Raw genomic sequence first — 14219 nt, 5'->3', positions numbered from 1 at the left:
TTTCAATAAAATTCTCAACTATTAGAGGTTATAATCAAGTGATCTATGACCCACATCTCTCACAAAGTCTGCACTATTCACTCTGAGAAGAGCTCAGGAATAAAGATATTCAGAGGGCCTCCAAAAGTTATGAACAATATACAAAGCTTAATCAGAAGTGTCACTAACTCTAAAACCACTGATGTAAATAATTATTTTATTGTTAAAAATATGAAAACCTGAAAGAATGAAACTAGTTAATGGTAATTTCTTCCACGTGTAAATGCTGTCTTTTTCTTTATGATTGCTGATTTCTTTTTCAATAGCAACTGAGAAAAAAAATCCTTCATTCCCCAAAAGGAATTTCTTCTTAGAAGCAAGACAAACTCAAAACTTTCAACATCAATTTTAGAATATCACCTGCAAGATAATAGGAATTGCCTGGGTTTGTGTTCACTGCTATGTCTCCAGCACCTTGAATAGCATGTAATAGACAGTCAGTAATATTTAATGTGTGAGTAAAAATTTCTCCTTCAATTCTTTCTCACACCCAAACCTTGTACAATCAACAAACTAACCCAAGAGAATGCAAACTCTTTCCCTAACTCGATGAGCTATTAAATTAAGAACTATTAAATTAAGACAAGGGAAATGCAGGATCCTCGAATAAGAGCATTAGGCTATTAAAAGCAATTTTTTAAAATACTCAACATATTTTGGATCTTTTTTTCCCCAATTTATATGGAAAAAAGAAACAATGGGAAAGAAAAGAGGAAGGATCAACATATGGCTATGAGCAGCATGAATTTTTCTGCCTTTGAGATTGATTAGCATAGTTTTTAAAAAAAAACTTAATTTTGGCAAAATAATCATATTTTAACATTTTCATCAGCAGGATCAAGGGCTAAAATAATACCCATGAAACAAACTTTAAAAGTCATACAATTACCACTGCTCTGAGACTATTTCAAATAAGTATTTATTAATCATGTAGAGGGATTTATAAAGAGTATGTCAATATTTCATTATCTTTACAATCTGAATCTTGAACCAAATCTAAAAGACATTTTCTATTGACATGCTGACAAGATGAAAGAGAAACTCAGACTGGAGTAACATTAAATATTTCCTTTGGGTTATATAAAATCAGGTGCTTTTAACACCAATTTTCTACCTTTCATTATAATTTGGAAATCCTTCAATTGCAACTTATTACAATTAGAACACAGCTTCCCTAATAAAAACAGATACATGGGAAGATTGATACATATCTATTTCCAAATGTGTCATCCATATTTGATCTAATTTGCATAATTATAATTTGAATTAAGCCATTTCCTTTTATGAGGTCCTTCCCTTTGATTTTTAATATATTCTGATAATTACTTCATCTATGCTAGATAAAAGTGAAGCAGGAAATGGTAGCTGCCTAGTTACACTTCATTCATGATTACCACATCATACATGATTACTACACAACTCTAAATTAATGGAAGCATCACAACTTCATTTTGTGCAGAACTAGAGATTTGAAAACCTATACAGTTCCAAAGAAAAAATAGTAATATTACTTTCTCACTATGCTTTCTGCCAGATTTACCCCCAAAACAAATGATAATTCACTGTTCTCTCAGATAAGAAAGGTCCCTTCTATCTGTAGGGAGGGCTCAACTGCTACTAGAACAAAAATATTTTCAAATTTAAAAATGGCAAAAGATTTGACCATAAAATAACAGAGGAAAAGAATTAAGTCCCTGGCTTTGGGGTCTCAAATGAAAGAGAAATGAATCTATTGGAATTTCTATATATATCCTATAAGCAAATTAGTCATTAGCATGACTTTACATTATTTATACTCAAACTAGAGTTCACAAAATAATACGTTTATATTAAAATTTCATTAAGCAATTCTACGAAATAAAATTAAAGTCTTTCAAATGCAGCTTAAAAATAGCAAAGTCACCTCTACTTGTGCTGCCAAATGTGCTTTCTCCTTGTCTTTTTGCTCCATGCTCCGCTTCAGTTCCTCTAACTCAGATGCCATTGCGTTGAAGTTCAGCTGCACTCTCAAATCTGACACCTGCTTCTCCAGATCCTGTTTTTCTCGCTCAATCCCTTAAAAAACAAAATGTAAAGCACAATGGTTGTTCTGTATTCACAGGAGAATGTACTTTCAAATAGTATTGAGCACTGATGTTTTAATATTCTAGTTAAAAATAATCCATTTATTGGCACTGTCACTCAACAGACGCTGCCAGTACGAGTCTCACACAGTTTTCAAAAATATACATTGCTATATCATCCAATATTATTCTACTCTGGTATTAAAATGTCACATGATGCCTAGCACAATTTGTTTCAGGAAAAATCCCACATTTTTTTTCTTTAATTTTCCTGGTATCTCTACAATATCTCTGAGCAGTAAAACAAAAATATACAAATTGTCAACCAAGCTACTCCATTTAACTAAAGTTACTGACATTTACATAACAAAATGCTTTTTTTTTTTACCATATAAACAACAACTGATGCTGTTAAATCTGATTGTGTATGACTAATTTACTAATTCTGGAGACTATTACCTGAAATTATATCATTCAACTATATAAATTGACTCAGCATTTAATTCAACATGAAATGCTTGAACTATGATGCACAGGGCACTATAATACCATCTTCAAATATAGGCCGGGCATGGTGGCGCATGCCTATAGTCCCAGCTACTTGGGATGCTGAGGCAGAAGGATTGCTTGAGCCCAGGAGTTTGAGGTTGCTGTGAGCTAGGCTGATGCCATGGCACTCACTCTAGCCTGGGCAACAAAACGAGACTCTGTCTCAAAAAAAAAAAAAAACAAATATAAAGATGAATGATGTAAAAACTCACCCTCAATGAGCTTCTATTCCAAGAATAGAGACAATGACATAAAATAATGCCTTGAGTCTAAAATATTACCAATTGAAATATATACTGTCATTTCAAAACTACTGTTTTTCTAAAAGTGGCTTCCTTTCTAGGAAAGACAGGGTAAAAAAAGAAAAAGAAAATATACCTAACAAATCAAATATATTTATCATTTATAAAATACATCTCAACTTCAGAAATATTAAGGTGTTCAAAATTAAACACATTACAACGGAAGATATGAGCATTTCAACAGCATAACAGCATTCACAGACACAAGAGGATTACACAGAAACAGTACAAAGGATAGAGTGATTAGCTCTCTATCATGGTGAGAAACTGAGGTAGAAGGAATTGAGAACTAAGCTAGATTTCAAGAATAAATACAAAATTTCACCAAGTAAAGGAGATGGAGTTGGGATGATTTTTAGGGAAAGAAACACTATAAAGCCCAGGGGTACAAAATTGGATTTAATATTCAGGTAACTGCACACATGGTAGTTCTACATAGCTAACACATACAATATGAGGATGAGAAGAAGGAGAGTCAGCAGAGTTTATGTGTTCTTAGGGAACTTAGAATTTATCCTACTGATTAAGGGTTAGCAAACATTTTCTGTAGAGGATCAGATAATAAACATTTTAGCCACATGACTCTGTCATAATTACTCAATTCTGCCACTGTATTGCAAAAGTAGCCTAGATAGTGTGTAACTAAATAGGAGTTGCTATGTTTCAATAAAGTTTACCAAAACAGATGGCAGTCTGGATATGGCCCATGGGCCCTAGTTTGCCCACTCCTGCTAGGTCTCCAACCTGAAAAAATATATATTATTTATGTGTAATTATGCTTATTCAGTTTATAAATATATATGTGTGTATGTGCATATAACATGTCTCAATAGTATGTATATATTGATACATATTTCATGATATATCTAACATTAGCATGAGTATATATTATATAAAATATGAGGGCATATATGTATACATAGATACATATGTATAGTTTATGAAACATGTATATATTCGGTATGAAGATATATGATATTTTGGTATGTTTCAAAATATATACACATACATAAAATATTAGTAGAAATAAATATACATACATAGATGCACATATCATACATGATAAAACATTTATCAAAATTAAAACATTTATCAAGCCTGTAATCCTAGCACTTTGGGAGGCCGAGGCGGGCGGATTGCTCGAGGTCAGGAGTTCGAAACCAGCCTGAGCAAGAGCAAGACCCCGTCTCTACTATAAATAGAAAGAAACTAATTGGCCAACTAATATATATATATAAAAATTAGCTGGGCGTGGTGGCACATGCCTGTAGTCCCAGCTACTCGGGAGGCTGAGGCAGCAGGATTGCTTGAGCCCAGGAGTTGGAGGTTGCTGTGAGCGAGGCTGACGCCACGGCACTCACTCTAGCCTGGGCAGGAAAGCGAGACTCTGTCTCAAAAAAAAAAAAAAAAAAATTAAAACATTTAAAACATAAAATATAAATAGCATTACAAACAGTCTCCTCCCAGGTCCAGAGGATTGTCTCATACACTTCATTTTGGAGAATGCTTAGGTCAGTATGGTATAGGGTAGCAGTTAAGAGCTCAAGTTTGAGAAAGAAAAGATTTGGGTCTGCTACTTGCCACATGTGTGATCTTGGGAGAGTTACTCAATTTCTTTGTTCTTCAATCCCTTTTTAATCATTAAAGTCGAAGTAGGAATAGGACCCTTCTCAGAAAGGAGTTGTATGAAGTAAGGGAGACAATGTAAGGTGAAAAGCATAAGGCTTTGTGTATAGTAATAGCTCAATAAATTGTAACTGAGAGGTTTTAATCAAAAGAGTTTGTGTTAGAGCAGGGTACCTTCAGTAGTTGTATAGAAGACAGATTACAGTGGAGCCAGAATAAGGTAAGACAAGTTAAAAGAGTACAGGTAAGATGAAGCATGCCTAAGCTGGGGCCGTTAAAAAATAAAAAAGGATGGGGCAAATTCAAGCGATATCAGAGTGTATAAAATAGGCAGGATGTAGGGACTAATTAGGTGATGGGGAGAAGGAATAATTTTGATGCTCTTTGTGTTTTGGGCCTGGATATCTGGATGGAGGATGACGATATCAATTGAGACAGGAACCAAAAAGAAGTTTTGAGAAGAGGATGAATTCAGTCGTGAATCTCCTGACTAAACATTCTGTGGAATAGCATATGGAGGTGTTCAGTGAGCAGCTCCATCTGGAGGGCTGAAGAGTGAGTGGAACTAGATATAGGGATTATCATTTATAGGTGATAAGTATAGCATAAAATTAAATAACAATCCCTAGGGGGAAATACTAAATAAAAAAAGCCATGAATAAGATACTAGGCAAAACCAACATTTAAAAGACAAACTGAACAAAAAAAAAAAAAACATTCAAAGAAAAAAAATGAAAACAACTAAAGCAGACAACTAGGAAAGGCTAGGGGCATCTAAGTCAGTGGAAGAGTTTCAAGAAGGAACAGGAAATAAACAGCTGACAGGAACTTAGGTAATAAAAAGATTCCTTTGAAATTGAGGTGATCACTAGAAACAGAGGGGGAATCCATTTCGCAGTGGGCAAAAGAACAAACAGCAGCTCAAGTGTGACAATGAGTATGATTTCTTACGTAGAAATGTCTTTAAATAATACATATATTCTATAAAAATAAAAAAAAACTCCATAATTATTAAAAGAAGGTGAAGAATTACATTATCACATTGATAAGAGAACTTCTAGATTGTTTTAAAAACCTAGTAAGTAGTTAAGAAAAGTTAGATTTTTCTAGCCCTGAAAGATATACACCAAAGATAACTAGATTTATGAGGTATCAAAGCATATAACAAATGTCCCAGAGTCTTTTTCCAACAATTCCTATGTGTATCTTTATGAAATCTGATGAATAATCTAATAGTTTAGGATTTTACTTTTAAAAATAAATGATATTTGATGGCAAATGATATTTAAATTGTAAAACCACATGAAACTTAAGTGAACTTAAAGGCAAACAAATAGACATATGCTTTGCTTTGGGATATGGTTTGTTTGCCCTCATTGCTCCTTGAAATTTGATCCCCAATGTGGTGGTATCAGGAGGTGGGACAAGTGGGAGGTATTTGGATCATGGGGGTGGATTCTTCATGAATGAGTTGGTGCCCTCCTTGTGGTAGTGAGTGAGTTCTCCTGGAACTGGATTGGTTCTAAAGGAATAGAGAGAGTGAGTTGTTATAGAGCCAGAATCCATCTTGGGTTCAGTCCCTCTTCATGCATGCCCACTTCCCCTTTGACCTTCTCAACGTTGATATGATGAGGCACAAAAGCCCTCACCAAAGCTGAGCAGATGTTGGTGCCATGCTTCTTATATAGTCTGCAGAATTATGAGCTAACTAAACATCTTTTCTCTATAAATTACCTGGCTTCAGGTATTCCTTTATAGCAATGAAAAAAATGGACTAAGACAATATATTAGGATACCTTTGTCAAAATTTTTCATCCATTGAAGATTATCTGGCAATGTGTTAATTCTAGCTTAGGAAACATATTGAATTATGTTTGGAAAGCCTAGGGAAATACTTTCCCTGAATTTAATAGTATATCAAATGCTTATGAGAGCTTCTCCAATAATCTGGGCATTTGAGTAGGAAGCCTCATTATTAAAATAACATATAAACAGAGCAATCTGGACTCACCCTATTAGAAACCATTACAAAATTTCAATATTACCATTTTTGTTAAACCTGAACTAACATCCAGAGTAATTAAGTTCCACAATTTAAATAAACAACTCCACTGAGAAGGTATTCTAACATTTCTCAAACACAAGGTATTCCTAATCCACATAAGAAAAAGCCAGTAATATGGTTTATGACCACTGCCAGAATGTGATTGATTTTCGTCACCAATCTCCAGATAACAAGAAAGATAGGGTCCTTAATTGTAATTTTTCATACATTAAACACTGAGACAAGGGAAAGTGAAAAATAGACAAGCATTTACAATTTAAGTACAAACTATACACATAGACACATATACATACATTTAGCTGTGGCAATAGGAAGATGGAAAAACTTGCCCAACACTGCTTTTGCAGGCTCAAGAAAGCCCTGTAGATAAGCAGGTCTGACAACCAAAGTGGGTTTAGAAATCAAGCAGAGAAGACAGTGAAATTGAATACTAAATTATGATCAACTTGTCAGAAAACTTTGTAATAGAACAAGAAATAGGATGACATGAGCATAACACAAGGAATGAAATTCTAAGAATGAAAAGTATTTTCTAAGAAAGACCAAAAAAACCCCACACATTTTACAAAGTCAGAATTATACCTCTCCTAAACCTCCAGTCAACTACTTGTTCATCCTCATTCTTAGACTGTTGCTTGGAAATCTGAAATACTTGATGCTGTAAACCCTTTCGATCGCCTTCTGCTTTGGTAAGTTGTGTACGCAGTTCTTCTACCTAAGTACATAGGGTCAAAAAAGCAAACTTTCATCAGTTTTCAAGATCAGGAAAAAAGTTGAACTTACAGGTTATTATAAATTATTTCCCTGGGGAAAAAAATTTACTTCTGATGGGCTATTGTAAACACAAGTTGAAACCAAGTTAATTCCATGTTATGCCAAGCACAGTGGAACAGTTTCTTGTTCCATTTCTTTATTCCTCCCACAAAGAATGAATGTCTTTTCCTTCTCTATGTCCAATGTGACAAAAGATTTGACCACATTTTTTAAATTCTTTACTCTGTCCTCAGTCCACTCCACTACTATTAACCCAAACTAAGTCCAAGTAAGTACTATATGTTTTTCTATTTTTCTATGTTTCAACTATTTTTTTCATATGAATATGGTCTATTGCTTATTAAATTCAAGTGAAATGATCATGATTTAGCATATTTTGATATCAAAGTAGTGCTTAAAATAAATAAGCAATAAATACTATTGAATAAACTATAAATTCTTTGAATTCAAGAACTATTTTGTTCATCTTTATATTTTCAGAGTACCAAATTATCTAGCACATAGCAGGTACTTCCCTAATGACCTTTAAACAAGTTAACAGTAGCAAAAGATTCAGCTGAAATCACAATGACCACCTGAACAAAGAAATCTCTTGCTTCAAAAACTGAAATTAGAGATTATAAATTAGAGTTCCAAAAGAATTGTAATAGAAGTGGAAACAAACAAAAACTTCCAAAAAAGAAAGTCTAAACTCTGCCAAAATTAATTCCATGTGACCACTGGCTGTAGAACAAAGTCAGTGAACATTTTTAAAGGTTTTGTAAAACAGGTGCTATGGTATATTTTCAGCACCAATTGTCAAAATGTAATACTCCTTCTGAACATCTATAATACCTGACATCTTTGCCTACCTAGCATATTATGTAGGTGAGTTATGTAACACACACCTCAAAACAGAATTAGTTTGTATTAAACAAGGCAGAGAGGCAGTTAGAAACCCATATGCCCTTATCCAATGCATGTAAGATGGTTGTTTTAAAGTTATTGAACTTTTAAATATCAGAAGCTCCAACCTTCCATTATCAGCAAATGGACTGCAAAATGTTATGCTTAAAAATTAAACCTTATTTTTAGTTAAAAAAGGCAAGGTAGCATCTTGAAAACATGAATTAAAGACAATGATGTATCCAAAGTAACTTGAATGTGCAAAGGTATGTTTTATATATTTTACTTCCTCTTTTACTCTCCAATGCCTCCTTGAATAAAATTAAGCTTATGGGAAATTTTATCTTACACATCCAGTCTTACTTTTACACTGTTCATGCTAAGAGAGATAAGTAGTAAGTTGTAGCAGCAATCAGCAAGATACACTGTCACAGTGGGAACTTCAGCCAGTGTTTTGTGCTAGCTTTCTCTGAATGTCCTGAAAGGATTTCATCTTTTGCTTATGTGTGCTAATGTACATTCCTTAGGAAAAAATTTTCCTAGAACTAATTTTTTTTTCCTTTCACAAAGACATTTAGAGAAAGAGACTCAACCCTGATTTAATGTAAAAGCATATTATCATAGCTTTATAGACTTACCTGAAGCAAAAGTGTTTCTCTGCTGCCTTCTGATTCATTTAATAACCTTCGAGATAGCTCCAATTCTTGTTCAAGCTAGAGTTTCAAAAGAGAAGAGAAATGTCCAATGGAGCAGAAGATAACGAAATTATTACAGGCACAGTTTAAGAGGAGAGAAGTGGAAAAGCTTTCAGAAGATATTTACAGCTAATATGAAAGAATATCTCACTATAAACATATCAATATTTCCATTAAAATAATGTTAATTACATAACATAGAGTGCATTAGGCCTGCCTCAGGAGGTCTGGGATCTAGATGGTTTCATCTCAACTGTGATCCAGTCCAAGTGTCCCCTCCCTAGGCCTCCACTGTGTCATCTCCTATATAAGGATTTTATATTAGACAGTCTCTGAGATCCCTTCAAGTTCTAAATCATTTTCATCTAAATTCTAAAGCAATTTTTTTTGAAAAGAAAGAACATGTAGTGTGAAATGTACTAAATTAGGATAAAAACTGTAAGGAGGACACAATGATTCAAAGTATATTTCATCTAATTGATTTTTTATACTCCTAATATTTCTAACATTCATAAGATATTGTTTAAATTATTAAATTTTTAAATTCAGAGCAAGACATTCAAAATTGCCTTAATAAAACTGCCATTAGATAAATATCCATGAAAAATGTGGCCAGTTAGGTGACTAAACACTCTACAAAGTCTGAATATGCATAGTTGATTTCAAGTTGAAAATATAAGGATGCAAATTTTCAGAAAATTTAGAACTTACATGTGCTAGACTTGTTTGCATTTTGTAACAGGAAGGTTGTTTTCTAAAATCACAAATTTATATCAAGATGTTTTTAAGTGCTTATATTTATAATATTTATCTCAAAATATCATTTAATTTGACGAAATTGCTATCTATATATTAGTCCTATAAAAATTATACATGGGGTAGTTGTACCTATCAAACAGCACGAGAGAGCCTTGAGGTGAAGGAACAGTTTTGTAGCACCCTGATTGGGGTAGTATAACATGAATCTACATGATACAAATGAAAATACACTCAATACACAAATTAGTGCACATAAAGCTGTGAAATGTATATAAGCTCTGTAGCTGTACCAATGCCAATTTCTTGGTTTTGATTTTGAATGGCAATTATGCAAAACATTACCATGAAGGGAAACTGGGTGCATGGAACCTCTCTGTGCATTTTGTTTTGCAACATCCTGTGATTCTATAATTATTTCAAAATAAATTTTTAATCCAGTTATGTAATTTTTTTTAAATCATACATGTGTCTCGTAAAATAAAAGTCGTATCTTTAGAAAGTAAAGTGTATGTAGGATCACAGAAATCACACAAAATAATGCCTGATCTGTTCTCTCATCTCTATGAAGAAATAAAGAGGGAAGAAATCACACTTCAGTCAAATGGCTTAGAAATCAACCAAAGCCCACGCTGGTCACAATCCCTCTGTAATATCAGCAGTGTCAATTCCCAAAGGGCAAATCTGATGGCATGACATGTCTTGCTTACCATAAAGACAGCATGAAAGCACTATTGAACATTACATAGGTTGGTGAAATAAAGTAGAGGAGGCAATGGTATATAGAAAAAAGTGGTATCAAGTCAAGTACAGGGGAAATTTTTACTCCATTCATTACACTGGGCCCATTCTTAAATGTACTCATTTGCAAATTAAGGAGAGCTGTTTGGCCCCTAAATTCCTTGCTTACTATAATATGCTAGGTTCTTTGTGTTCACAGACATCAGTATAAGTCAAAGGTCCTAATATTTAATGAGAATAGGAGAGGTCTTCAGAACTCTATAATGAACATGAATGTAGCCAAAATATTACCTTCAAATGACAGGCCTTTCCTAACCCTTCAACAAAGTCAAGTCCTTTAAATGTTCCCCAGCAAGGAAAAGTAAAGTTTAATTTACTTCTCAAAAAGGAGAGCAGCCATAGATAAAAAGGTAGCAGGTGACTTCTATATCTACTTCCAAAAGCAAGTAGCGAGCTGTTGAATCAATTGACTCGAAATCAAAAGATAAAGCCTTCAGTGTTCTAAGTGATTGTAGGGACACATTTCAAGGCACTCAACAAACATCACGGGCCTCAAACCATATTACTCTCTGATAGACAACTTTTAAAATCTTACTTGATTCTTCTCAGTTTCAGTTTGTCTTAGCTTATTTTTTATTGCTCCCTCATCCTCATCTGCTTTAGCTTCTTGTTTCTGCAGAGCCTAGAATGAAAGAGGAGAAAAAATAATGTATTATTCCAAAATATGTATAAAACTGAAAGTCACCACTAGGATTTACTATTTATTCATTAAGGCTAAGGAGAATATGATCATAGGTTGCACAAAAATCTATAAATAAATTACAACCTGCTTATTCACCGAAACCTTAAGAACACTTCAGAGATAAAATACAAACAACTTCCTGATATTCCTAATTTTCATTTAGTTTCATTTTTTTCCTCATCTTTGGGGATTTTTTACATATTTAGAGAGCCTAGATAGCAAACAGTTTTCTTAAAAACCAACAAAGCTTACCACTCACTGAAATAACAGTATTTAAGAGCTATATGAGCTACTTAACTATTCAGACATACTGTCAAAAACTAGATAGTTTTTCAAATTATGAAAAAATACTGTTAACAAGAAACATGCTTGTTGCATCATTATTACATATATGACATTTTATCACAACACATAACTGGCTCTTGAAACCATATTTCATGTAGAAATTCTTTTCTACAGCTTCCCTTCTTTAATAAAATGGAAAAAAGAACTTTAAGAAAATACAAATATCAAGAGTTAACCACAAAAGTATTTGTTTGGGTTTGTTTCTATGTTCATACAAAACTGAACTTAAGGAAAAAATAATACTTGGAGCAACATTTCATAACACCTGAAATGCATCCCATTTGTTTAAAAATTTTGAGAATTTTAGCATTTTGACTTAGCAAGTTGTACATATAAAGGCCATACAAATTGAGAAAAGCCAGGTCGCCAGAAGTCTTTTCCAACAAGTTCAATAGAAAACAAAAAACTCATAGGCAAACAGAAAAGTATGTTAAAAACTGCTTTGATGAAAGTATACTCAACTATAATCAATTTATTAACTTACACATTCAACAAATATTTTCTAAATGCTTCTACTGTGTGTCAGAACTGTCCTAGGGGCTGGTAATATATGTGTATATAAAATAAGCATGACCCCCTACCCATGAGATTACAGCCCCCTCTGCCATGGTTCTCATTCTCACTAGTAAAATAGCAATTGATTAAAAAGGCAGAGAAGCATCATCAAAATCAAAAATAATTTTGATTTGAGTAGAACACTTTTATAAGTATAAATATGTTACATATATTAAATATATACATTTAATCTTCATGATAATTCCATAAGTTATTATTAAACCCATTTTACTAAGGGAGAAATTGGGGCACAAGGAGTTAAATAACTTGCCCAAGATCACCTAACTAGTGATAGAGACAGGATGTAGATTCTGGCGGCCTACCTCTTAATTCCTGAGTGGCACTGCCTCTCCATATTGAAATAATAATACCAACCTTATAGGGTAGTGGTGAAGACTAAATAGATTGATACTTATAAAGCACATATAGCATAACATTGCATAAGAAGTGTACAATAAAAGGCATCTATTACAATTATTATGGAATTATCAGTATTGATAAAGTATTAAAAATCATAATGCCTTTCAGGTAATATCAAATGATTCTGATATTTGTTCTTTATCATAGGGTAAGTGGAATTTGTGATAATATTTATGTGTGTATAGATTCAATTTTAGCATGTGGGATGTGTTTATAAATTTTTCCTGAACAAAATCATCCTAGAAATTTGAAAATGACTGTTGGCGTCTCTACTCTTTCCATGCTTCCTCAGTCTCTCCCCATCCAATGACCCTGTGTGAGTGTGTGTGAGACAGAAATATGAAGAAAAAGATATGAAGAAGCTGTTGCTACATTTTTTAATTAATTCACTTTATAAAATTTTGAACATATTCTATAACATCATCATTCCAACCTAGCTCAATATTTTTTAATGAGTTAAACTTAATCAGGTATCTTTCTTTTCAATACTTGTTTTGTTTTTGTTTTTGCTTTTAACTCAATCTAGCACATGATTCAGTACATCTTTATTGGTCTAAAAACTAGCCTGAGCTTTTCCACAAAGGAATGATTAGAAGGAAGACTTCTTCATGCAGTTGACAAGTTCATCAAATGATAAACAGCCTCCACTTCTATATTCAAACTCCTGAGCAGAAGCCATTCCACATGAGTATTCAGTGAAGGTTCACCCAAGCCAGATGAGGTCATTTGAGGGGACAACATGAAAAGGAGAACAGGACAACTTCAAATAAGAAAGACTTGGCCCAAATGCAAGAGCCATTCCAAAGCTGAGTTCAAAATCTAATTTGGAAGACTCTGTAACTGTCAACCATAAGTTGCTAACATTAAATGATTCTTCTAATGTGATTTTATGTCTCTCTTATTTCAGATTGTTTCTTCCTCTATCCTCTGCTTACTGATATAAAAAAAGCAGTCACCAGCTGAGTCTTTAAAACTTGACAACCTCATGCTACAAATCTTGAGTTTAATTGACTTAAGTTTTGAACCCCAAAAAGTCTCCAGAGGAGAAATTTTCCCAGTGTGCTACCTAGAATTAATCCATTTTTGACCCTTTCCCATGATATGCAAAAATTAAATTTTAAAAATCTGTAACATTTCAAATTCAGAAATGAGAAAGATATGTTAGCATTTCCCAAGAGTTCACTATATTTTTAATTTATATTTATATAATATATATTTATATTTATATATACATACATATATAATTTATATATACATACTTATTTGTACTTATTTAAACACTCAGAATAATCATTCAAAATTTTATTTCAATCAAAATAATCTTCATTTACCAAGAAGCATACAATTCTAAATAGTAACATAAAAGCTTCCAGGTCACTATGATGTAAGTTTCAGAAGGCCAAAGACCTCGTCTGTCATAATCATACTTTATTTCTAAGATAGTACTAGGCACATATCAGGTAGTAAACTAATCCTATAGAATGTAAAAATAAATATCTCTTTATAATCTCTGACAAACAATTTCACTTTATAATTGGCGAACTATGTCCTTCATATACTAGCGGGCTTTCTAGAGTTCTCCACCTTTTTTAATCACCATATTCTTTGAAGCACCAAGTTGTCTGTATTGAAAAACTGTTATCACAGTGTAGTGATATTGAA

At 33.1% G+C, this 14219-nt stretch overlaps 1 protein-coding gene across 5 annotated transcripts in view; it reads right to left on the bottom strand.

Annotated features, from left to right (window-relative positions):
• The window catches only part of CEP128 (centrosomal protein 128), a 362607-nt gene that overhangs the window by 262513 nt on the left and 85875 nt on the right, over nt 1-14219 (bottom strand). For all 5 annotated transcript variants that reach the window (XM_020285697.2, XM_076003809.1, XM_076003811.1 and 2 more), the window contains 4 exons: nt 11091-11177; nt 8942-9016; nt 7227-7359; nt 1943-2094 (listed from right to left, as the gene is read on the bottom strand). In XM_020285697.2, the coding sequence (XP_020141286.2) occupies nt 1943-2094; nt 7227-7359; nt 8942-9016; nt 11091-11177 (447 nt within the window). The remainder of the gene's footprint in view (nt 1-1942; nt 2095-7226; nt 7360-8941; nt 9017-11090; nt 11178-14219) is intronic.

Source organism: Microcebus murinus, chromosome 6, assembly GCF_040939455.1.
Source record: "Microcebus murinus isolate Inina chromosome 6, M.murinus_Inina_mat1.0, whole genome shotgun sequence".
NCBI lineage: Eukaryota > Metazoa > Chordata > Mammalia > Primates > Cheirogaleidae > Microcebus > Microcebus murinus.
The sequence above is the reverse complement of the archived record's forward strand: the minus strand, read 5'-3'. Positions and strand labels throughout refer to the sequence as shown.